The sequence below is a fragment of the Carlito syrichta genome, unplaced genomic scaffold (assembly GCF_000164805.1).
Source record: "Carlito syrichta isolate Samal-C Ts95f unplaced genomic scaffold, Tarsius_syrichta-2.0.1 Scaffold314163, whole genome shotgun sequence".
Taxonomy (NCBI): Eukaryota; Metazoa; Chordata; class Mammalia; order Primates; family Tarsiidae; genus Carlito; species Carlito syrichta.
In genome coordinates, this window is record NW_007258259.1 from 267058 (window position 1) to 292040 (window position 24983).

At 33.5% G+C, this 24983-nt stretch overlaps 1 protein-coding gene across 3 annotated transcripts in view; it reads right to left on the reverse strand.

Annotated features, from left to right (window-relative positions):
- POT1 (protection of telomeres 1) overlaps positions 1-24983 on the reverse strand; it is a 111541-nt gene that overhangs the window by 51499 nt on the left and 35059 nt on the right. For all 3 annotated transcript variants that reach the window (XM_008071199.2, XM_008071202.2, XM_008071201.1), the window contains exon 4: positions 23391-23505. In XM_008071199.2, the coding sequence (XP_008069390.1) occupies positions 23391-23505 (115 nt within the window). The remainder of the gene's footprint in view (positions 1-23390; positions 23506-24983) is intronic.

Genomic DNA, 24983 nt, shown 5'->3' on the forward strand with positions numbered 1-24983 from the left:
AATAAGCACTCTCCAGTGAAGTATTTTTAGTAATAGTTTATAGCGTTTCTCCAAACACTATCCTAGCTGTTAACTTTACAGCTGGAATGACAAACATATTACCAATATAGTTACTTTTTGTTCCTGCTACAAGTAGAACTGTGAATAATGCCTCTATTGCTTTGGTCACTTTTTTCTGGTGGTGGAAAAACTAACCAACAATAACACAACCAACCAATTTTGTAGTGAAAAACATAAGTGCTTTGCCAAAAAGAACAATGCACTTTGAATAAAACACAAATACTATGAAGATTTTATGTTTATTAAAATTTCATGACAGATTAGGAACTGTGGTTCATGCCCGTAATTCCTGCACTATGGGAGGCCAAGGCGGGAAGACTGCTTGAGCCCAGGGGTTCAAGACCAACTCAGGCAACACAGTGAGACCTCATCTCTGAATGAATGAATGAATGAATGAATGAATACAATAAACTGGGTATGGCAGTATGCCTCTGCAGTCCCAGCTTCTTGAGAGACTAAGATGGAAGAATCACCAGGCCCAGGAAGGAGGTGATCGTGCCATTGCACTCCAGCCTAGGTGAAAGAGAGAGACCCTGCCTCAAAAAAAAAGTCAAAAAATATGACAAGACAAAAAACACAAGGGCAAAGAGATCACTAGTCGAATAAAATCCAACTTACATACACATGATCAAGCTTGTTCTTTTGTTTTCTGGCAGCTTATGAAAATCACATATCACAATTGGTAACGGACTCCTTGAACTCCCACTTCAAATTTGTACCAAATAACTATTTACTATTTGCATTTATAATGTTATTTTAAAATGCAGTAATTCCACATTACTTCTCTCATTAGCTTCAAAATGTGTAAGCTTAGCCAGGCATAAACAATAAATAATTAAATTTAAAAATTAGCTAAGATGAACTGATAGAGCCCATTCTTTGTAGTTCTTACATAATACTGAAGAGTGTAACAACAACAGAAAAGTTTATTGGGATTTTGGTTAAAAATCAGGCATAATCTAAATTTCAAAATACTGAAAATTGTTTTTGTTTTTTTCTAAGAAAATGTCAATCCTCCAAAAGATAACTTGACAGCAAAAGACTCTAGGCAATACTTTGAGAAACACTGCCACAGATAAAGGCCCATTTATCTAGGGGGTCTTTAGAGAGCCACCATTAGCTTTCATAGTACTTTTGCATAAGACCTTCCTTACTTAAACAAAAACACTGCAAAACCCAGAGTTTTAGACAGAAACTTTACTAAGAGAGGAGCAGTCTTGGCTACACGCACATATGCACCTACATCCTGATCTTTTCACACAAATCTGCAGTCACAGAGCACAATGAACACCTCCCATTCCCCAGAAAGGGTTGTGGCAGTTCAGAGTTGGGGTGGAATTGCAGGAAGAGGGAGAAGCAACCTCAATGAATGTCAAATGCAGTCACACAGTTGTGTGTGCCGGGAAATGTGTATCTACATGCTCAGAATTCTGTCTGTAAATGGGAAGACCACGGGCACTGCTGTAAGTTTATAAAAGGGCCCTTTCCAGCTATATCCAGACTTGGCTGTGGCCTGAAATCTCCACATCTGTGTGTTCTCACCTAAATGACTTCATACCTAGCTGAAAAATAGCATCTCTTTAGATGGAGAACACTTGTACACTGCACATCTGGACCACAAGCATCATGAGTTCTTGTCCCTAACTTTCTCTTGGCTTATATCTTCTCCTTTGGAATTACTACCACCTGTGACTTTTAGCAAGTATAAACCAAAGAGACCCACTGGGTGCTCAAATGCTTTTATAAGATAAGATTTTATCAGTAAACATACAAGAAAGGGATAGAGTATGGAAGGGAGGAAATTAGTGAGATATTTATTATGGTCGAATGACTTTGCTTTCATGGCTTGAATACATTTCTCTGGAATTTAAATTTTCTTAGAAATTCCCTCCGCCACCCTACAATGCTAAATATCTTTGACCTGGCTAGTATTTTGTATCTTAGCAGCAATAATCCCTATTTAGTCTTTGATTAACTGTTTTTTAGTTCAGTTTTTTTAACTGTAGAACACAAATGAATCTAAAATATACTGTCTTCATAGTGTTGTGTATAAGTACTGTTTAGTGAGAATTTTAAATAATAAGGCATCGTTTCTTCACCTATGAAAATTACATTGTCCTTATATTGACTTATATTTTACAAACTAGTATCATAACCTTAGTTTGTATGTCATTTTATGTCAACATTTGCTACTGTAATGAGTTTATACTCCCTATACGAGTAATGGCTCATCATGATAAAGAGAGTTAATGATGCACATGACATTTTCCAGAATAACTGGAAACTGGCATTTAAGCTTAGCACAGATGAATACACAGCCTTGAGTCCTAGATTCTTAGTGAGCATTACATTAAGGATTCATATTTGATAAAAATGATAAAACCAATAATTTTATAAATTTCAAACTCAACATTACAGTTCAAAATGACAGGCAACAGAAGACACCTCAAAAACAATTTATTTATTTATTTTTTTTTTTAGTTGGTGTCTTACTCTGTCATACGGGCTGGAATCCGTAGCATATTCATGGTTCACTGTAGCCTCAAACTCCTGGGCTCAGGTGATCCTTCCACCTCAGCTTCCTGAGTAACTGGGACTACAGGCATGAGCCAGCATGCCTGGCTAATTTTTTGATTTTTTTGCAGAGATGATGTCTTACTACATTGTCTAGGCTGGTCTTTAACTCCTGGGCTCAAGCAATCCTTCTGCCTTGGCCTCCCAAACTACTGGGATTATAGACATGAGCCACTGAGCCCTGCCTCAGATTCAATTTCTAACACTGATTCAATTTTAACCAAAGTGTCTCAAGTTAAGTCTAATTCTCAAGGGAGATTAGATTTTGGTAAAATATATTTAGAGTCCTAAATACAGTCTGAAGTTATCAAATAAAAAATGATAATGTTCAAGATACATAATTGTCATATTTATCAATATTCCAATTTATAGTCCCTGCTTAAATGAAGTGATTTATTCTCAGAAAGAAAACAAAGTGAAAATACAGTACTTATGTGAAACAAAGTACTTTGTCCTTAGGTCTTCAACTGGAGGAAACTTGCATTATTTACTGGTTAACAATTACTCAGGGCTTACTACATGCCAGGTATACACTAAGCAATTTATATATATTATCTCCTTGAATTGTTACATAGTTGTATGCAGCATATATTATTGCCTCCAGGTTAGAAACAAGAGAACTTTATTTCTTAAAAAAGTGGTGGCTCACGCCTATAATCCAAGCATTTTGGGAGACAACGAGAGAGGATAAGTAAGCCCACGGGTTTAAGACCAGCCTGGGCAACTTGCCGAGACCTCATCTCTACAATAAATCAAAAAAATTAGCCAGGTGTGGTGACACACACCTGTAGTTCCAGCTACTTGGAAGGCAGAGATGAAAGAATTGCCTAAGCTCAGCAGGTCGAGGTTGCGGTGGCTGACAGCATGCCATTGCACTCTAGCCTATGTGCCACTGCAGTGCCACTGCACGCTAGGGTGAGAGTGAGACTCCAACTCAAAAAAAAAAAAAAAAAAAGCTAGATAACCTATCCAAGTCTAAAAAAATATCAAGCACAGACCTGGGATGCAAATTTAGCATATTTGACTGATACCTATCTCTACATTTAGTCAGAACATTGTCTCCATGTTGCATGTTTTAAAAAACATAAACAATAATGCCAAATAAAGTAAAAACATTATAATTAAAACTGCAGTGGAGGTTTCTTTGAGAGTTTTTCTAATCAATTATAAGTATGGTGTACCTGAACTTAATACTGAAGAATTACCAACTCACTGTAAAGAAGCTCTCTTATAAATTTATTCCACAGAAACACACCCCAAAGACATCATTATAGAAAGAGTTTATAATAATTCATATGAAGCTGATAGCATATGCTATTTTGACACTCTTTATAATAATTAAGATTTGCTTTATGGTTCATAAGCTGGAGGAATACAAGATGAAAAAGACAAAAAAGGAGTATCCCCTGAAGTATCTAAACAAGAGTTAAATCCTCGTGGAAAGACAAGGGCGATCAAAGAAGACACATGCTTAAGTGTGTGGCTACTTAGAGAATTAACTGTACTGTGAGCAGTAAGAGAAAAAGAAGACAACACCACTAACATAAATCAGCGTTGGCAAACTGTGGCCCACGGGCCAAATCTAGCCTTCTGTTTATTATCCTCCAAGGTATTCAACTTAGTTTTCATAAAAAAGTTTTCATAATATTTAATAAAGTTACTTAATTAAAAAATAGTATAAGGAGTATCAACAGATTTTGGAACCAAAATACATTAAAAATTATTCTTGTAAGAATATAGTTTCATTAATTAAAGTAGAAATGAGCAAGTGCAATGATCAATTCCTCGTCCCGAGTTCAGGATGACAAAGCATCAGTTACAAGGTAGGAAGATGGGTAAGAAAGGGAGTTTCTAACTTAAGGAAGAACTTAGCTGTGAGAAGATGCCTAATATGTCACCAAAATAACTTACATATATTGCATATAACAAGTCTGTGCACAAAGCAAATATTTTTCAGAGCACTGATTGTATTCAAGACTTCTAAAGAATGCCAGAGAGGAAGTAGTCACCTTTTACTCAGAAAACACAGAAAGATAGGCTTCCAGATTTAGTATTGTCTCCTCAGATCACAGCATTTATAACACACAGTAGCAGATCAATCATCTTTACAAAATGAATGCATATCATTCCTACAGCTAATATAAAAGGCACTTGTAAAAATTCTCCCTTCTCAAGCCTGTGGCAGACACTGAAATCATTTCATTTCCTTATCTGAAAAATGAGGATTAATAATAATATTCACCTCATAGGGTTGTTGCTAGAACTAAATAAGTGATTATATGTGTAATTCTTACAAGAGTACCTGGAACGTGGTTGAGTGCTATGTGTTGCTGGTTGGTAGTAGTAGTGGTAGCAGCAGAAGCAGCAGCAACAGTATTTCTACTAACAGCTTATCAGAGCATTCTTTTCTTTTTTTTTAAAATTACTATTTTAGAGTTATGGGGTGCATGTGAGGATTTACTACATAAGTAAATTACATGCAGGTAAGGTCTAAGCTTCCAGCAAGCTCTCTTCCTTCTGGCAGTGGACATGGTACCCAACTGGTGGTTGTGTACCCCTTATCCCCCTTCCCTCCCCCCTCCTTTAGCTGTGACCAGCATCCATTGTTCCCACCTTTACGCTTGTGTGTCCAAAGTCTAGGACCCACTTATGAGTGAGAACATGCGGTATTTAATTCTTTGTTTCTGGGAATATACCCAAAGGAACATAAATCACTCTACCAAAAAGACACCTGTGTATGTATGTTCACCACAGCACCATTCACAATAGTAAAAACATGGAACCAATCTAGATGTCCATCAAAAGTGGACTGGACAAAGAAAACGGGGTACATATACATGATGGAATTCTAAACAGCCACAAAGAAGAACAAAATCACGTCCTTCGCAGCAACATGGATGCAGGTAGAGACCGTCGTTCTATGTGAATTATCATAGCATTCTTTTCTAACGAACTTAGGTATGACCTTAGAATGTGCCTTAAAGTACCAAGAGTCTGAAAATACTTTGCCAAGATTCAGTGTCTAACTGGTCAAAGTTGGCAGATAAAATGAAAGGTATAAATTTAAGGGATTACAAAGTAATTTTAGCTTTAATTTCCAATGAAATTTAAATCAGTTATTTTTAGGTGCTGTCAACATTATCTGGGAAGAATCTTAGTTAACAAGAGCATCTGGTTCTGAAAAGAAAATTTGCTTGAGACACAAAGAAAGTCTCTAAAAAGATGCAAGGTGAAAATAACATTAACTCGTCTTACCTTGTTCATAAAATGCCCAAGAGGTAAGGCAGTTTTTATGCAGCAAAAGGGTAATCAAGGGCCCCAAAGACCTAACACCCAGCTTAAAACTTAGAATAAAGCTCAACAGATGATAAATTTCCAGTTTGAGGAAAGGCTCAATTTCCTCATGGTAACAGCTTTTAGTTTTTTTGCAGACCACTGTGGGGGCCAGGGGTCTGCAAGATGTTTTTATGGTGTTTATTAAGTCAAGACTATTTTCATAATATCAAAATGTTATCTGTGTTTTTAACTGTGCTCACATTTGGATTGATGGTGCAGAAGGAATGGTGAGTAAAACTTCTGGTGTCTTGGCAAGAATCAAGGCAGTAGCACAAACTGCAATAGTGCTCACTGTATTCAATACGATCACACGCTGACATTCCAAGAAACAAACACCAAAACAGTTTTACTTAAGGATAACAATGTTCCCAATGGAGTAACAGAAATCATATTTTGATCTTTGAGTACATGTCATTTTAATATTCTGTGTGGCAAAAGAGGAAATAAACAAAATGTTCCAGCTGTTTACCAAAGAATGATGGCTTTCTTGAGGCAAAGCAGCTTGTGTGACTATTTGAGTTGTAAGTAAAACTAGCCACTATTTTCATGGAACAGCATTCTTACTTAAAGGCATGACTGGCAGACAAATTACAGTTACTTAGGTGTCAGATCTGACAGACATTTTCTCAAAAATGAATGCAATGAGTCTGTCAGCACAGAGAAAACAAATGGTAATTCTGTCAGTGATAAAATCAAAAATTTTAAGTTAAATTTAGAACTTTGGAAAATGTCCATCTGCCAACATGATACTTTCCCAATACTTAAAAGACTTTCTTAATGAAATTGATGAGTGACATAAATAACAGTAAATATTTGGTACTAGTATGTTTGGGTATTGTGTGATGAAATGTGTCAACATTTAAAAGATCTACATGTCAGAATATCAGTGTTTTCGAAATGACCAATGTATTATAAATCAGGCATGACTAAAAGACCCAAGGAAAGTACAAGATGGGTCAATGAATGTTAATTCAACAGAATACAAAAAGCTCCATGTTGTGATTTTGTTTTGCTTATTGCAACCAACCTTTAAGATAATATTACTTGCTGATTTTTGGTGTATTAATAAGATAAATTCAAAATTATCTGTAAAGGCTGCAAAAAATATTCTTGTCCTTTCCAACTTCATATCTGCGTGAGGCCAGAATTTTTTATATACTTCAACTGAAATATCATAATAGGTTGAATGCTGAAGAGATGTGAGAATCCTGCTACTTTCTATTATTATTCTGAAGATAAAGATATTTCCAAAATTTGAAACAATACTAGTCTTCTTTACAATTTTTGGAACATATATTTTCACTAAAAATATTACCTGTGTTAACAAGTAATACAACTGTTGTTTTAAATGAATTGGTTTTTTTTACTTTTAATTTCTAATATGTTAAATATCTATAACTATGACTCACTTAACACTCTTTAGAGTCTTGAATAATTTTTAATTTTTATAGTATAGAAAGCTTGAGAAGCGCTGATTCAGGTTATCAAAAATATTACACTATATGAAAGTCAAAACTCATAAATTACATTTTAATATAGGTATCTACAGAGGCAAATTCTATGGATTCCTAAAATTCTATAGATTCCTAAAATCCTAAAATTTTACCACAATCAACTTACAGACAAATAAAAATTGGTTCTTCCTGCCTCCTAATTTGCCTTAAGAAAGAACTGAAGATAAAAGGGAAAAGGACAATTAAACATTTAAGGGGTAAGCTCTATTAACCGTAATCTAAGTCAACAATTCTTAAATTTGATTCCAAAGAAGTTGCAGCAAATAAAAATCAGAGAACATTTGCTAAAGTTCCATATTCAAGAAATTTTAAGAAAAATTATGTTAAAAATAAAGCTAAAGAGTTTCCTCTACTAAAACTTTGCAAAAGTGAGAATGTGCAAATATGAACTGTGAATTTGAAGAGCTGAATACAGTATGCCGAGTTTTCCACTTTTTCATGGAATCCTTCATATGACTGGTGCATTTCCCCACTGAAAATGCTTTGCTCAAAGTTTATTTAAACTAGCTCACTTAATTTAATCTTAAAGGTAATTTAAAGGAGGTATTATTGAGAAAGTTGGATAGCTGACAACATCACGAGAAGACCTTCCATATACACTATTCATATCTAGCTACCGAGATAGACTTTTCAGCAGTTACTGACTTCTCATTAACTATTCTATCTCTTGGCAATCTATGAAGAGTTTAAGACCTTTGTTTTTTTGCCGTTTTATTGCCCACTTTGTTGTTACTTACAGGAATGCCAAAAAGCAAACAAACAAACAAAAAACCTCAAAACAGTAAATTCCATTTTGATGCCTCTGATATTCAACCAATTGCCTATTTGTCTACTCCCAACAGAAAGTCCAAAAGAACTGTGGTATTTAGTTTTATATTACTATGGACAAACAAAAACAGATAAACGTGTAATATATCTGGACCAAAATGTATCAACATAAACAAAATGCCTATATATCTCATAGTATGTAATAGTTTCCTTTAAAAAAAAACTACAAATAAATCTTGAACTCTGTATCTACAGATATAAGTACTGATATCTTCAACTGACTTCAAAGGGAATGAAAAAAGTAACAAATTATTTTACTTAGTAATGACAGTCAGTATATAAGTGTATACTGCACAATTCTTCCAAGGTCTGTATAAATATTTTTATAACAAAATGCCGAGGAAAACATGCAGGGCTTTATATTTATGCTTAAAAAGTAAACATTTTCCCTATAACAGTATTTTCATTAATTGTCTGAAATACTTTTTTATAGACTCTTATAGCCTGTTACATTTTTTAAACATTCTAAATAATCAGAATTTGAAATTTATTACTAAACTTGTCTAAAAAGAACCAAAAGAAGGGAAGTATTTTGATAGCATCTTATGAAGAATAATCAACCAACGAATCACTAATCATACTTTTGATCCTTATCCTTTTCGCATTAAGTGTTCTATCTATAACTTTCTGTGAATCTTATTTTCAGTTATAAAAGGTAATTGCATACTGGAAAACAGTTATGAGAAGCTGTTGCAAACAGACAATCCTGGAGTATTTGGAGAGTACACGTTCTGTTTATTACTAAATGATCAAAATTGATGGATTTTTCAGTTCTTATTCCGTTGCGGCTATGTGTCCCCAACAACCTTTTTCTTAAGTCTAATTTATATAGTATATATAAATGACAATAAATCTTTCAAATATTTAGTCTAAGATACCAGCTTTTTTTAAAAATCATAACATATTTATGCAAAGCAGAGGGTATGTGTTTGGTTTATCACTGCTCTCTAAAAATCAAACTCACTGTTTTTCAACTACTAATAATCGCCAAGCATACATAGAATCCTATGAAGTTCTTATACTGTTTTCCAAATAAGATACTTCAGATTCCTAAAAGGAAAGAATTAAAGCATGAAGTATTTGAAGAAACACCCCAATGCATAAGTTATTTGTAACTGTTTTTTCTATTCCAAACCCCTAGTTATTTATCCTTCTTTTTTAACCAAAATTTGTGTTTGTTTTGTTTTTACTGAGGATGAGGGAGGTAGGGGAATTGGGGTTATCATACTACTGTCAGAAAATTAAAAGTTTTTGAAGAAAGTTAAAAGACAATCTCCTTTGAGTCATTTGCTTAGGAAGTTATATAAATTTCAGTAGAAATTCTTGTTTTAAAATAACTTTGTCCTCTAATAACTCAGACTATATATTCAAATGTTAACATTAATATATCCATACTTGCTGTAATTTTGTGTTATGTAACACTTCCGACAAGCAGTTTAAAAGTATTTCATCCTAAAGCTTAGGACTCCACAACAATGAACTAAATTGCTTCCACCTTATTCAAATAACTACAGCAATGTACAGTATAAGCATCCAGTGTGGTGGCTAAGGGAAGAAATACATAAGCTGTACTCAAAGAAATACTGTACACTGAAAAAGAGAAAAGAAAAATTATCAAATTCTCCAGTACATTATTTCTCAGATTTATTTAATTTCTCAATTTCTATATCTCTAATTTTGGACTACTGCTGTAATCTGGAATTATTTTTCCTCCCTTTCAGGTTCTCTTTTCTCCATTTCAAACTATTAGCCTTCATGAAACATTTCTATCACGCCACCACCTACCCAAAGAACGTTTAGTGCTACCACACTATGCATATTCCTAAGTTGTAAAAAAATTAATACAAAAATATACATATACAAATTGATGACTATACAGCTATTTATGAAACTACCAAATAAAGAACTACTTCCTTAATATATGAAATGTAGAAATAGAATTAAATATGTATTTTATATATACTACACCTCATTTGAGTTGAAGTTTACTTCTTAGCATATTAAATATAACTTAGTATTTTCTTTGCAGGAACGTGCACACACACTCAATTCTACTCAACTACTAAGTTGCAGGTTCAGATACAATTGCAGTAGCAATATTTTCAAAACACTATCTATCTGCTTCAAAGCAAGCTCTCTACAATGGCATAACTACACATTAGGATGTTCTCTGAATCTCCTAAGGTTATCTAAAATAAGAAGGAAGTTCAAGATAAAATACTATTTTCATACATAGTCATACATATTTCACGGCATTACTCAATGACAGGGATACAGTCTGAGAAATGTGTTAAGTAATTTTGTCACTGTGTAATCAGAGTATACTTGCACAGGCCTAGATGGTCTATATGTTTGTATTTATATATTTTCATATAAAAAACCAAGTGCCAGCACCATTACTAAGTATCAATCACTTCTCCTAATTGATCTGTAATACCAATATTGAGTGCCATATATCAAGTTTCTATATATGCTCCAGTGTAATCTTACGGAGCCACTGTTACACATATGGTCCTCTGCTGACCAAAACTTTGTTATGCAGTGCATGACTGCACTTTATTTTATTTAAATATGCACATATTTATGAAAATAAACAAAAATTTAGGTTAAAGAAACAAGTATCTTTTAAAAAATCTACTCAATAAGCTCTCAAGTACAATAAGGACAAAGAGCAATCTAAATAAAGTATTAAAGAGCTCTCAGGTCCTCTCAACTAGCATTAGATTCATGGCATGACTGGAAACCAAGCTACTGGTTTTAACAAATAATAACAAGGCAAACTACCAAAATAAGTCTGATTTAATTACTCCAAAGATGTTCTCTACCAACAGATTTTTAATCCCTCAATAATGACTTCACAAAATAATGAAATATTTTCTTCGAGCCTTAATTTTCACTCTTTCCCAAATTAAGGTATAAAGTGAATGGTAATTTAAAAGTCTATCTTCTTTACGACTAACATCACCAGAAAAGGTGGGGAGAGTACAAAAATTCCTTAATAAATCAGCATTCTTACTTTACCTGAATAGTAAATAGCCCCTATAGCATATATTACATTTTGACACTGCTGATGAAGTACTGACTGTAATGCATTAGTAAAAATTCATAATTAAACTGCTGACGAAGTATTTAACTATTTTAACACTTTGGTAATATTTCACATAGCTTAATATAAATCTGGAAAGGAAAACAAATGATAAACTAAGCTCTCTATTCTGCAATCTTGAGCAATTCACCTAATTTACTTAGTATGATTGAATGTAAGTTGCCTTGGAGTTTTATTGTAAACGAAAGCTGGTAGTCTATCTACGCAAGAATTTTAGTAAAAGAAACAGGCATGCATAAATTATGAAATCCACACCAAAAAATCTCTCCATAAAAGTTGCTTCATCTCCTTTTTATCTACTTCAACACTTGTTTTTAAAAACAGTATTTCTGCAATGTCTTCCATTTGCATAAAATTATATTAAGACATTCAGTAATAGCTATGAATGCAAATTACGGAATTGAGGTTACATTATACACTACAATCATTTAGTTTACGAGAAAAATTACTATACAATATACAAATAAAGAGCACTCCCTTTATTATGTTGGTATAAGATTACATAATTTCCCTTCATGCTTCTATGATATTGCAAGAACATGGAAGGTAGAACAGAGAAGAAAGCATTAATATTATGATATAATAGTGACACAGATTAGATAGATGATAGATATTACATAAGTTCATAAAGATTATTCTGGTGGAGTTTTATTCCTATGCTTTACTCTATATATCAAGCAACTATAAGTCATAGATGGTATACCTAAGTTTTAACAACTTATACTAAGACTGGAAATGGTCTCTACCTTTACAGAATTGCATCTAAAAGAAGGAAGATAAAACAACAGGATTTTTAAAATAACCAGAATAGCATAAAGATATTCAGAAAAAAGGAAAAAAATATTGATACATGCTACAATATGCATGAACAAAAATAATTATGCTAAGTGAAAGCCACAGAAGAAGACTACATATTATATAAGACTTATCTATATGAAGGGTCCAGAATTGAGAGAGACAGGAAGCATACTAGTGGTTTTCTAGAGCTGGGCATGGGAATGAAAACTGCCTATAAACAGAATGGGCATCTTTTGGTATGGTGTTACACATTTGTGCCTTCTCCAATTTTAAAAATAAAATTCACTCTTCTTGGTTAAGTCAGTCAACACCAACTGTTTTAAGAAAAAACTCTCAAAAAATATTATCAGTGCCACTCCTAGGTGCATACCCAAATAATTAAAAACATATGTTCATACAAAAACATGAACATGAATGTTCACAGCAGCATTATTTCTAACAGCCAAAAGATGGAAACAATCCAAATGTCTCTCAAGTGATAAATGAATAAATTGTGGTCTACTGATACAACAGAATTATTATTCAGTTATCAAAAAAAATGAAGTAATGATGCATACCACACGATGAACCTTAAAAGCATTAGGCCATGTGACAGACCCCAATAACAACAGAGTAATTATTGTATGATTCCATTTATATGAATAACACAAATAAGCAAGTCTATGGAGACAGAAAAATTCGGGGTCACTTAAGGCTAGGAGAAATAGGGAGGAATTTCAAAGGTTGACTGCTAAGGGAAGCAGGGTTACTTCTTGAAGACATGAAACCATTCTCAAATTGACTGTGGTGGCAGATGGACAACTCCATGAATGTATGTACTAAAAGCTATTGAACTGTATGCTTTAAGTGGATAAATCATATGGTATGTAAATTACATCAAAATAAACTTGTAAATAAAAAAAGACTATACGCATCTAAACAGTTACTTTAAACCACTAAGTATATGTATCAAAGTTTAAATACCATGTAATTTCTAGATATTTATTTATAACGATCTTCCGTGTTTATGTTTTCTACCAGTTTTTACATACAGCTAAAATTATACTAACCAGTCATAGTAGATTAGAATTAGGACACTACCAATTGGATATTATCTTAACAATGCTTCCCAACTAAGCCATCTAATACTTGTTTTGCTGATTCTAAGACCCATACAACTTGAAGTAGAAGTCAAGTTTCACATAACAGCCAGAAATGCCACGGAAAAGTGGCATTCCTGTACGGTGTATGTAATTTGTTTAAAAGCCTTTTGGCAGAGAGGAAAACATAACCCATGTCACTCAACAGCAACTTTTTTTGGCTTCAAATTTCCACATTTATAAGACAAAGAAGGCACTGTGTCACATTTAGGGCTTTTTTGTAAAGTGCAAACAAATATCATATATAAAAGACGTAAGAGAACACAATAGAATACAATGTGAACAAATCAGTTTAACCATATTTTAAAATAAATATAGAAAACCATAAATTAAATTTAGAAAATATTTTCTTGTTTCAGTCTGGAATACATAAACAAAGTGTAATCCAGAAAAGTATCATAGGTCTTAATAATAATCCCTGAAAAATACTGTTACAAGGGTATAAAATTATGCCTCATTTATACTGCTGACATTGTTCTATTAAAAATTATATTTAAGTCAATTTCTTTAGCAGTGGCTTTTGAAATTTAAAAGTTTACATTTGTATTATAAAATTCTGACAAATTTTGTTGCTATTTCCAAAGTTTGGATGTTGGTCTCTTCTTCCTAATCTATCAAAATCTGATTTATCTTTGAAAGTTTAGCTTAAATGTTGTATCTCTTAGAAGTCTTCATCTCTACATGTCTATCCCAAAGTCCTCTACTTGCTCCTATAGTTTTAGCATACAACTGTGCCTTACATTAGTTAGTTGATTACACTTGGGTCTCCCTTTCTTGTAACTGAGAATCTATCATTTTATCACTGTAGACAAAAACTAGGTCCAATACCAAGCTACTCCAGAAGAGAAGGGGAAAACAATAAAAAACCTCAGTTGAAAGAGAAAAAACTGCACCATAAGTTTTAACAATGAGAAAACAGTAGTAAATTTTATGATTCATTTTTATGATCCATTAAAACAACTAAAATTATAAACTTATAGAAGATGGGGTAATTCTCTAAATTAGCAAGTTAATCATTTGCTCAAGGAAAAGGTCATCAAAGATGGAGTGCTAGTGCTAGTCTTAGGAAAGTCAGATGGGAGTCTCAAGCTTCATAAAAAAGACATTCTTGCATATGACAAAGAGCAAGCAGTGAAGTGGGAAAAACCTATTTCCCCCATCTCCATTTTCCAGGTGGAAGTGAACAGAATAGCTGGAAGATAGTGTGAGTTCATTTAAGATGAGAGGCTAAAAGTTTCCAAATCCCTGAAGAGACAAGGGATGACCAACTATGATCTGGATGAGTTCTATTTCTAAAAGCCAGCCAGGCACCTGGGAAGACACTCACCTCACTCATCTAGTCAAATTATGATAACTTTTTTGGATCTTGAGAAATACAAATTCAGTGCATGTCTGATTCGGGTAAGTGAATATAAGCATACCACAGACCATGAGTTCACAACCTGGGGTTCAAAGGAGATGGGAGGAGTATAACCCATAGACATTATACGAGTAAGTCTATATACATGCATGCTATGCATTTTTCTAAGATGGGTTCTCTAATGGTCATCACATGTTCATAAGGATGGATGACTGTATAAGGTTTAAAACATCAAAGGTATATTCTCAATTTTTTAAAAATTATAATTAAATACAATATATAATTTTTCATCATACTAGATACTTTAATCCCTTTTTGATAAATGAGAAAGGTCCTGGATCTTACAAAGTTCTAAGAAGTCATTAATTATTCAGTAACTAATAAATTATTGTTCAGCCATTTTAATTCTTCATATACAGGAGTTTACGGTCATATTTTTATAAAATAAAGGAAAAATAAATACATTAAAATTAAAAGTCAATATTCATTTAAAAGGCAACCAATATTCCTATTACAAAATAAAAATATTCAAACAATTATGCTACATGACCTTATGCATAAATGACAAAATATTTTCTAATAAGTAAAATTTTACCACCAAAAATAGCATTCTAGATGTTTTTACAGACTAGAAAAAGAAAAAATGTTAGGGCCCTATATTCTACCACCCTATCCCAAAAACTGAAAGTAAGAAAAACTAATAGGGACTCTCAGAAATCCAATGTTTTGAATACTACTCTAAGAAATTTGATTATAATGCTTAGTAAGTGGCTAAAACGCAAAGTGCTCTTGTATAAGACAATGAACGGAAAAAAAGCAAGGTCTGCTTCTAGAAACACTACATAGGATGCCTGCCATGCGGTTTAATAAAACTAATTTTCTAAAATGGAAAATTTTAGTGGGAGGTTGGGGAAACAAATAATTTTGGAACACAGCATTCCTGAGCTAGAACCACAGATGATGACATTATGTGGCACAAAAAGGCTGAGTGCTTCAGGGCACAAAACACAGATGGGCCTCAACATTGAGGGAAAGAAGAAAAAGAAGTATATAGTAAAAAAATATTTTGCCTATTCTCTCCCTTCCTCTGAACTCAAAATATTAGGAGACTAAGCACAAGCAGCATTCCCTCAATTTTTCCTACATGCTCACAGTGTGAACAGGCATTATGATACTTATCGGGCAAGGATGAGTCATATACTATTAAGAAGTCCAGAAATGTTGTATTGTCTTTCACAAGAGAAGATGATAAAAACAGAGTAAATGTGTCTCACGTTTTAAAAAAATAATGGTTTCTAAAAATCTGAGACACAACTAAAATGAAACCCCTGTACATATGCTATTTAAGAAAATATGATCTATGATATCTGTCCATGGCAAAAACTACATACCTAATTCTATCTAGCCAGTTCCCTGAGCAAAAGTAACTGTAAGGTTTTCAAAGAAAATTACTGCTAGAAAATCTCTAGTCTTAGAAAGGCAGTGATCTTATCTTCCTATATGAAAGAGGCTATATTCTGTACCACTAATGAGTCATTATCAAAATCAATTCTGATGATACAATGACATTTTAGTATGTATTGAATTCACAATCCTTGAAGGATTCTTTCTCAGTTTTCATGATGAATCTTATCACAATAAGACAAGAATGTTAATATCTATTACACTGTATGTCCTTTTAACAACAGACTGATACACTGTTATAAGAATGAAAATTTCAACACCTCCAAGACTGAATATAAAGCTTGGGAATAGAAGCATTTGCTACCAGAATAAGTTGCTACCAGGAATAAAAAAGCATGCTACAGGTTATATATAATCATTATTATTCAGGACAAGAGGAATGTTTTCAAAAAATTTTTTTTAATCAAGGAGTAAGGATGCCAAATTGCACCTAACTGCCGCTACCACACTGAGTTTAACTTTCATAAAATAAATTTTAATGAAAAATTCTGGCTAATGATATAAAACATAATAGACATTTTTCCATCTACCAAAATTTGAGTTGCATAGAGGTATTTTCCTCCACATAACTAGTTGTGTACATCTGGATGCTATTTAGATTGTGGCTCTTCATATGTGAAATAATATTGTTTTATGTGATCTCTAGAAAGGCACATCTGTGAACTATTCCTGTAAATCTATTCTAGTACTTCTCTGTGGTAATACTAATGAAGGTGGCCCTTTCCTAAACACAAACATCAGTGCATCTTGTCTGACTCTCCCGCAACATTTACTTGTATTGAAGGATGAATTCTACCAACAAAAACAAATATGTAACTGTAACTAAAGCTATAAATGGATAGTTTTAAAACTTTATTATCTAGCAAAGACAGCTTACTGTCTTCAGATTTATTTTAAAGTCTGAATGACTATGTTCACATAAAATTAATGACATTCATTTTAATTTGGAATTTCAAAAGAAACAGAGAAACATTATCTCTGTAATAACAGATGGCTCATTACTAGCCATGAATGTTTTACTAAAGGACTGAATCCAACTGAACATATCTGACAGATATAAGACAAATATAATAAAAATTACAGTTCCTCAGGGCTTCTCTGATGTATAATCTAATAACATTATCACAAGAAAACATAATTATGTTATCCAATAACAACTGAAAAATAACTGTCATTAGTTTTTAAAATAACCAATTACATTCTATATAATCATATTAGGTTGTTTTTGAAAATGATGTATTTGCTGATCAGTTTATTTAAAAAAATTCAATGATAAGAATTAACATATAATGTATAAAATGTCTTATATCTTCTTTCAAATTAATGTTATCAGCAGATTGCAGCTTATTCCTATGTTTGGTAGGCCACTTACATTTACCCAGGTAAAACTTACAACCAGAAGAGGATCACAGTGATCACACCTTTATGGCTAATTCCCAGAGAGGGCAGCACATGTAAGATTCAAAGAAAACTAATGATGAAAGAAAACGACTAAGGCAAAAGCATGTCAGTCTATGTAAGATGCAGAGGGGATAAGCAGACTTGGGGAAAAAGTAAAGACAAAATAAAAATGTTTGAGAAATAAATATTTAAATAAAAATGTCTCTGTTTCAACTTCAGTGTTTCCTTTTCCTTTAAAACAACAGAATTCATATTAGTCTTCCATCTTAACCTGCAGTCTATTTAAAACTTATCACCATTTACACCCAAACTAGGTCTTTACATTATACATCAATAGACTGACTGCATGAGGATGAGATTTTTCCCTCAGCTACTCCACTAAAAAGAAGACTTAGCTCATCCGTCAATAAAATCAGCACATATATTTTTATATATAAAACGGTTTTATAATACGAACTCAATGACAGTATCTTTCTGTTCCTAGCATGATCACAGTTCTGGCATGTAGTAAACATGGACAATATTTCATAAACAACACCCATTGTTTCACATTTTTAACGTCTCTGAAATATGGCCGCATCTTAAAATTGACAGTATAAATAGAAGTATTTTTTTCTGTTCTTAATTTTACAGTCTTTTACAGATAACAGTGTTTTTGAATAGATGAAAACAGTAATCAGTGGCAAATTTAGCAAAACTGAATTCAACTGAAGTGTGTGTTATCTGTTCCCTTTATTACCTCATTATAAACTGAAATTCATGGGTTTTGATGTGATCTTTACATATTTGTTTGTTTAAAACGTTACATTATCATATAGAAATTACTAGGTTATAACTTTTAAATTTATTTTTTAACCTACTCAAGTGTGCATATCAAAGCTGATATACAGAGTTCTAACCTAACTTTCTAATTTCTTCATTTACCTTCTTTGGGGGTCAAGGGAAGATATATGATATCCACCCCTTTTAACAAATTTCTAAGTGTACAGTATTAAGTATAAGCACAATGTTGGACAGCAGATCTCTAATTTTTCATCTTGTATACTTGACTCTACCTACTGAACAGCAACTCCAGTTTCCTCTCCCCCCAGTCTCTGGCATCCACCCTTCGACTTTTATGGGCTGACAATTTCAGATACTTCATATAAAGGAATCAAACAGTATTTGTCTTCTGCAACTTTCTTATTTCACTTAGCATATTGCTCTCAAGATCATCCACGTGGCCACATGTGACAGAATTCATTCTTTTTTAAAGTTAAGTAGTATTACATTGCATGTAGTGCCATATTTTCTTTATTCATCCTTCAGTGGACACTTGAACTGCTTCTACATGCTGCCTACAGTGAATAATGTTGGTATAAACATAACAGTGCAAATATCTCCTCAAGATTTTGATTTCAGTTCTTTTTGATAAGCACCCAGAAGTGGGATTGCTGGATCATATGAATTTGGAAGTATTCCCTTTTCTTCAATTTTTTGGAAGAGATTGAAAATAACTGGCCTTAATTCTTTTTTAAAATTTTATTTTAAATATATATGGTACAATTCAGGGATAGGCATATAAATGTTCATTATGCACTTACCCTTGTTGATGAGGTGTGCCCCTCCTTCCCCTAGCAGTTTCCCATTACTACCAGTCCCACCTCTGCCTTCCCCTGGCAATTTTCCACAACTGTCAATCCCTTTCTTACAGTATTACGAGAGTTGTTCAAGGTCTGCTTATGAGTGAGAACATGGGATACTTGGCTGTTTCTGTGCTAGATCACTCAGTATTATAGCCTCTAAGTACAATCAACTTTACAAGCTCATAATGTTGTCCTTCTTTATGGCTGCATAATACTCCATCGTGTATATGTACCATATTTTTTTAATCCAGTCCTCTTTCCACAGGCAGCACGGTTGGTTCCATGTTTTTGCTATTGTGAATAATGCTGCAATAAACATGCATATGCAGGTATCTTTTTCATAGAGTGATTTGACTTGCTCTGGGTATATTCTCAGTAGGGGGATTGCAGGGTTCTAGGGTAGTCAATTTTTAATCTTTTAGGAATCACCACACTGTTTTCCACAAGGTTGTACTAGTTTACACTCCCACCAACATCCTCTCCAGCATCTCTTGTTTTTTAAGTTACTGATGATGGCCATCTTGACTGGAGTTAGGTGGAACCTCAGTGTGGTTTTAATTTGCATTTCTTTGATGACTAGTGAGGCTGAGCATTTTTTTTTTTTTTTGAGTTGGAGTCTCACTCGGTCGCCCAGACTGGAGTGCAGTGGCCGCTCCCGGTCACCGCAGCCTCGACCTGCTGGGCTCCGGCGTTCCTTCCAACGCCTCAGCCTTCCAAGTAGCTGGAACTACAGGCACGCGCTACCACGCCCGCCTAGTTTTTTTTATTTATTTTGGAGATGAGGTCTCGCCAAGTTGCCCAGGCGGGTCTCGAACCCACGGGCTCAGGCAATCCACTCACCTCAGCCTCCCAAAGGCGCAGAATTAAAGGCTGAGACACCTAGCCCGGAGAGGCTGAGCATTTTTTCATGTACCTGTTGGCTGCTTGTATGTCTTCTTCTGAGAAGTGTCTCTTCATATCTTTTGTCCACTTTGTGATGGGACTGCATGTTTTCTTCTTTTTGGCACATTTGAGTTCCTTGTAGATCCTTGATGTTAGGTCTTTGTCAGACATACAGCTGGCAAATATTTTTTCCCAGTCTGTGGGTTGTCTCTCCGCTCTCTCAATGGTTTCTTTGACTTTGCAGAAGCCTCTCAGTTTGATGAGGTCCCACTCGTCTATCTTATCTCTTATGGCATGGACACTTGGGGTTTTGATCAGAAATTAGTTGCCAGTTTCAACTTCCGTAAGGGTGTCTCCTGTATTTCTAAGGTTCTTATAGTCTGAAGTTTTATGTTTAGACTTTGATCCATTTAGGGCTGATTTTTGCATATAGTGATAGGTAGGGGTCTTGTTTTAATCATCTGCATGTGGTTGGCCGGTTTTCCCAGTACCATTTACTGAATACATTCTCCTCTCCCCAGGTGTTGATAGTTAAGGCTTTGTCAAAGATGACTTGGTTAAGAAATTGAGGTTTTGCTTCTAGAATCTCTATCCTGTTCCACTGGTCTATATGCCTGTTCTTGTACCAATACCAAGTTGTTCTGATTATTGTAGCTTTATAATAAAGTTTAAAGTGTGATACCTCTCACTTTGTTGTTATGTTTTCTCAGTATTGTTTTGGCTATTTGTGATTATTGATTATTCCACATAAATTCCTGTACTGCCATTTTCAGGTCTCACAAAAATGCTGCTGGTAATTTAATTGGTATTGTGTTAAATCTGCAGATTGCTTTGGGTAGGATGGACATCTTAACAATGATTCTATACCTCAAAAACTCAAAAGAATCTGTCAAAAGCCTCCTTGTACTGAAAAAGAACTTTGGCAAAGTCTTAGGGTATAAAATAAATGTGCAAAAGTCAGTCACATTCCTACACAGCAACAATTAACAAACATAAACCCCCCAAAAACGCACAATCCCATTCACAATAGCCACAAAAAAATGAAATACCTTGGCATCTTCCTAAACAGAGAAGTCAGACTTTTACAATGAAAACTACAACACACTGCTCAAAGAAATCAAACAAACAAATGGAAAAATATTCCATGTTCATGAATTGGAAGAATCAACTGGCCTTAATTCTTATTTAAATATGTGGTTGAATTCACTATGGAAGCCATCTGGTCCTGAGCTTTTCTCTTTTTGGGGGAAGTACTTGATTACTGACTCAATCTCCTTACTAGTTATTGGTCTGCTCAGACTTTCAATTTCTTCATGATTCAATATTGGTACATTTTATGTTTCTAAAAAATTATTAATTTCTTCTAGGTTATACAATTTAGTATTGTACAAATTGTTCATAGTATTCTCCTATGATCATTTGTATTTCTATAGCATCAGTTGTTATGTTACCTCTTTCATTTCTCATTTTGAGTCTTCTCTTTTTTTCCCTAGTCCAGCTAAAAGTCTTATAATTTTGTGTACCTTTACAAAAACCTTAGTTTCACTGATTTTTTTGTTCCTATTGTTCTACTATTCTCTATTTCATATATTTCTGCTCTAATCTTTGCTATTTTCTTCCTTCTGCTCACTTTGGGCTTGGTTTGTTCTTTCTCTAGTTCCTTGAGGAATAAAGTGAGGTTGCTTGAGATCTTTTTTCACATAGATAACTTATTGCTATAAAACTCTCTCTTAAAACTACTTCTGTTACATCCCATAAGTTTGATATGCTATGTTGTCATTTTTATTTGTCTCAAGATATTTTCTAATTTTCTTTCTGATATCCTTTTTTGACTCACTGGATGTTCAAATGTATTTTTTAAAAATATTTATATATTTGAGAATTTTCCAGTTTTCTACCTGCTACTAGAGTCATTCTCTTGTGGTCAGAGAAGATACTTGGTATGATTTTGACCTTAAATTTGTTGACTTGTTTGTGACCAAACATGTTATATATATACTGAAGACTGTTCTATGTACACTTGCAAATAATTTGACTTCCACTCCAGTTGGGTGTATATGACTTTTGGGCCACTTGGTCTATAGTGTTGTTTGAATTATCTGTTGCCAATAGAGACCAAGAGATCTCTCTGCATGTTCTATCCATTACTGAAAGGGTTGTACTGAAATCTCCTACTATAATTGTGTTGCTGTCTTATTTCTCCCTTCATTTCTGCAATGTTTGCTTCATAGCTTAGGTACTCTAATATCAGTTTTATATATAATTGTTATATTTTCTTGGTGAATGAACCCAGTCATCATTATACAATATCTAAAAACTGTTGTGACAGTTTTTGACTTAAAGTTTCTTTTCTCTGATAAGTATGGTACTTCTGCTCTCTTTTGGTTACCATTTACATAGAGTATCTCTTCACATTCCTTCATTTTCTACATGTATGTGTCCTTAAATATAAAGTGAGTGTTTGTAGCTAGCTTACACTTGGATCCTGTTATTTTTAAAAATTCACTCAGTTATTCTCTATATTTGTTGATCAGGGTATTTAACTAATTTATAATAATTTTAATTATTGATTGGAAAGAACTTATGACCACCATTTAGTGCATTGTATTCTGTCTGTCCTGTCACTCTTTCATCCCTCTTTCATTTCTTCTTGGTGTCTTCCTTTGTGTTGGTTGATTTTTTGTAATGACATGCTTTGATTCCCTTTTAATTTTCTTTTGTGTTATGTTTTTTTAGGCAATTTCTTTGTGGTTACCAGAGGTTTACTAAATATCTTACAGTTATAGCAATCTATTTTAACCTGACAACAACTTACCTTCAGTTGCATAAAATAACTTCATACGTTTATGCCTCCCTTCACTACACTTTGTTACTGATGTCATAATTTGCATTTTTATAGTGGGTATCCATTAACATATTTCTATATAGATGTTTTTTATACATTTATCTTTTGATGTCTTTAACAGAATTTAAAGTATTTATGAACCACTGTTATAGTATTGCAGTATTCTGTATTCGTTTATATATTTAATTTACTAGTGAATTTTCTGCTTTCAGATACTTTCACGATGCTGTTGGGTATCTTTTTCCTCATGGTTATTCTTACTTTTTGTAACACTATAATTTAAGGACCATTTTTTAAAAATAAATTAAGACAGTTAAACAATATGCATCAGTGTTGTTTGGCAATTATAAATCAGAATTGACCTTTTACTCTAAGCCTTAGGGTACAGAAGGAGCTATGTTCCTCAAACCAATATTGCAGTTCTACTTCATAAAGACTCCACCAGTTACAACACTTACCAGTTCCTTTGCTTAGATATGGAGGCTTAAAGAACTTTACAACACCATAGACATTGACAACTGTACCACCCTTAAGTTGATTCAGAGGTGTATATATATAATTTGTTGCTGGAACCTAAAGAAAGAAAAAATAATGAATATATTAAGTGCTCACATTTTAGAATCATGTTATGATTGTATTTGTAAATTAGCAGATCCAAATAACTGTATTTTAACGCTTTAAGTGTCTAAAGAGGCTATAACCTGAAAAAAGGCAAAGCGTAGCTGAGGTTATAAAACTTAATAATTTTCCTTAGAAATAACTTTGTTTATAAATGGTAAAATTTGTATACTAGCCCATAAAAGTATAATTAACATATAATCTAATTCAAACATTATACTTCCTCAATTAAAAAAGTAGAAACCAGTATACGAACTTGTCCCTGACTTTCAGTGGCTCAACTGAAGATTTTCTTACTTAAGAATGAGCTTATGAGGGTATTAAAAACATTTCAACTTCTGGTATTTCTGATTTATAATGGGTTTATTGGAACATAGCCCCTTTGTAAATCAAGCAGCACCTTTATTAACATATCATCAACTAATGTAAAAACTGAAGCAGTAACAGAAAATAAGAAATTTTTAAAAATATGTATGGAGGGGGACCCAAGAAATCTAAATTTATGTATTTAAAAATTGTGTATTTATTCTTATGCGTTTAAACTCCAGTCACCTTCAAAGTACTTTCCATTTGATGTAATTCACAGACGCTTTTCCCACTGCTCAAAACAGTTTCTGAATTAGTCAATTTTGATGTCTTTTAGTGCTTCTGCCGTTTTTTGTTTCACTTCTTCCAATTGGCAAAATGCTTCCCTTGGAGGAGTTTTTTCACCCAGGGAAACAAAATAACATCACTGGGGGTGAGATCAGATGCATAGGGAGGGTAGGGCATGGGAGTCATGCTGATTTTGGTCAAAAACTGCTGAACATCAGTACGATGTGGGCAGGTGTGCCTGAAATGAGCAAATGCATTGAAAGAATCTCCCTCCCAAAATTTATTGAGGTTAAACTCAGCATCTCATAGAATGCTAGTTGACATGCTGAGGCCAATGGGTTCCTAGAACACTTACCTAATGGAAGAAGTCTGTTAAAAGGGGCCTGCCCTCGAAAAAAAAATTTATGGTTTTTTTTGGGGGGGGGAGGGTCCTCTCTCATATATCTTCAATCGAAAGATTTAAGAAAATAGTTTTACTAAACGGAAATGAAAAAGTATAATCAGACATTTTTTGAAGCCCTGAAGGGCAATTAGAACATTGGTTCAATCAATATTGAACTCTGAGTCTTGTAAGTTTAGGAAACTTTTTATGTTTAAGATACTCCCAAGAATAATAAAACTTCTAAGGCATCCTTTAGTAATTAAATCATTCTAGCTATATTTAATACATCCTCAACTTATTTGAACAAGAAATCATAGCTGGAAACAACAAACCACACAATTAACAGAGCAAGTCCTAAGAAATTCAGTTTAAGAGATTTCTGTCCTAGTTTTTTTTTGTTTTTTTGTTTTTTGAGTTGGAGTCTCGCTCTGTCACCCAGACTGGAGTGCAGTGGCCG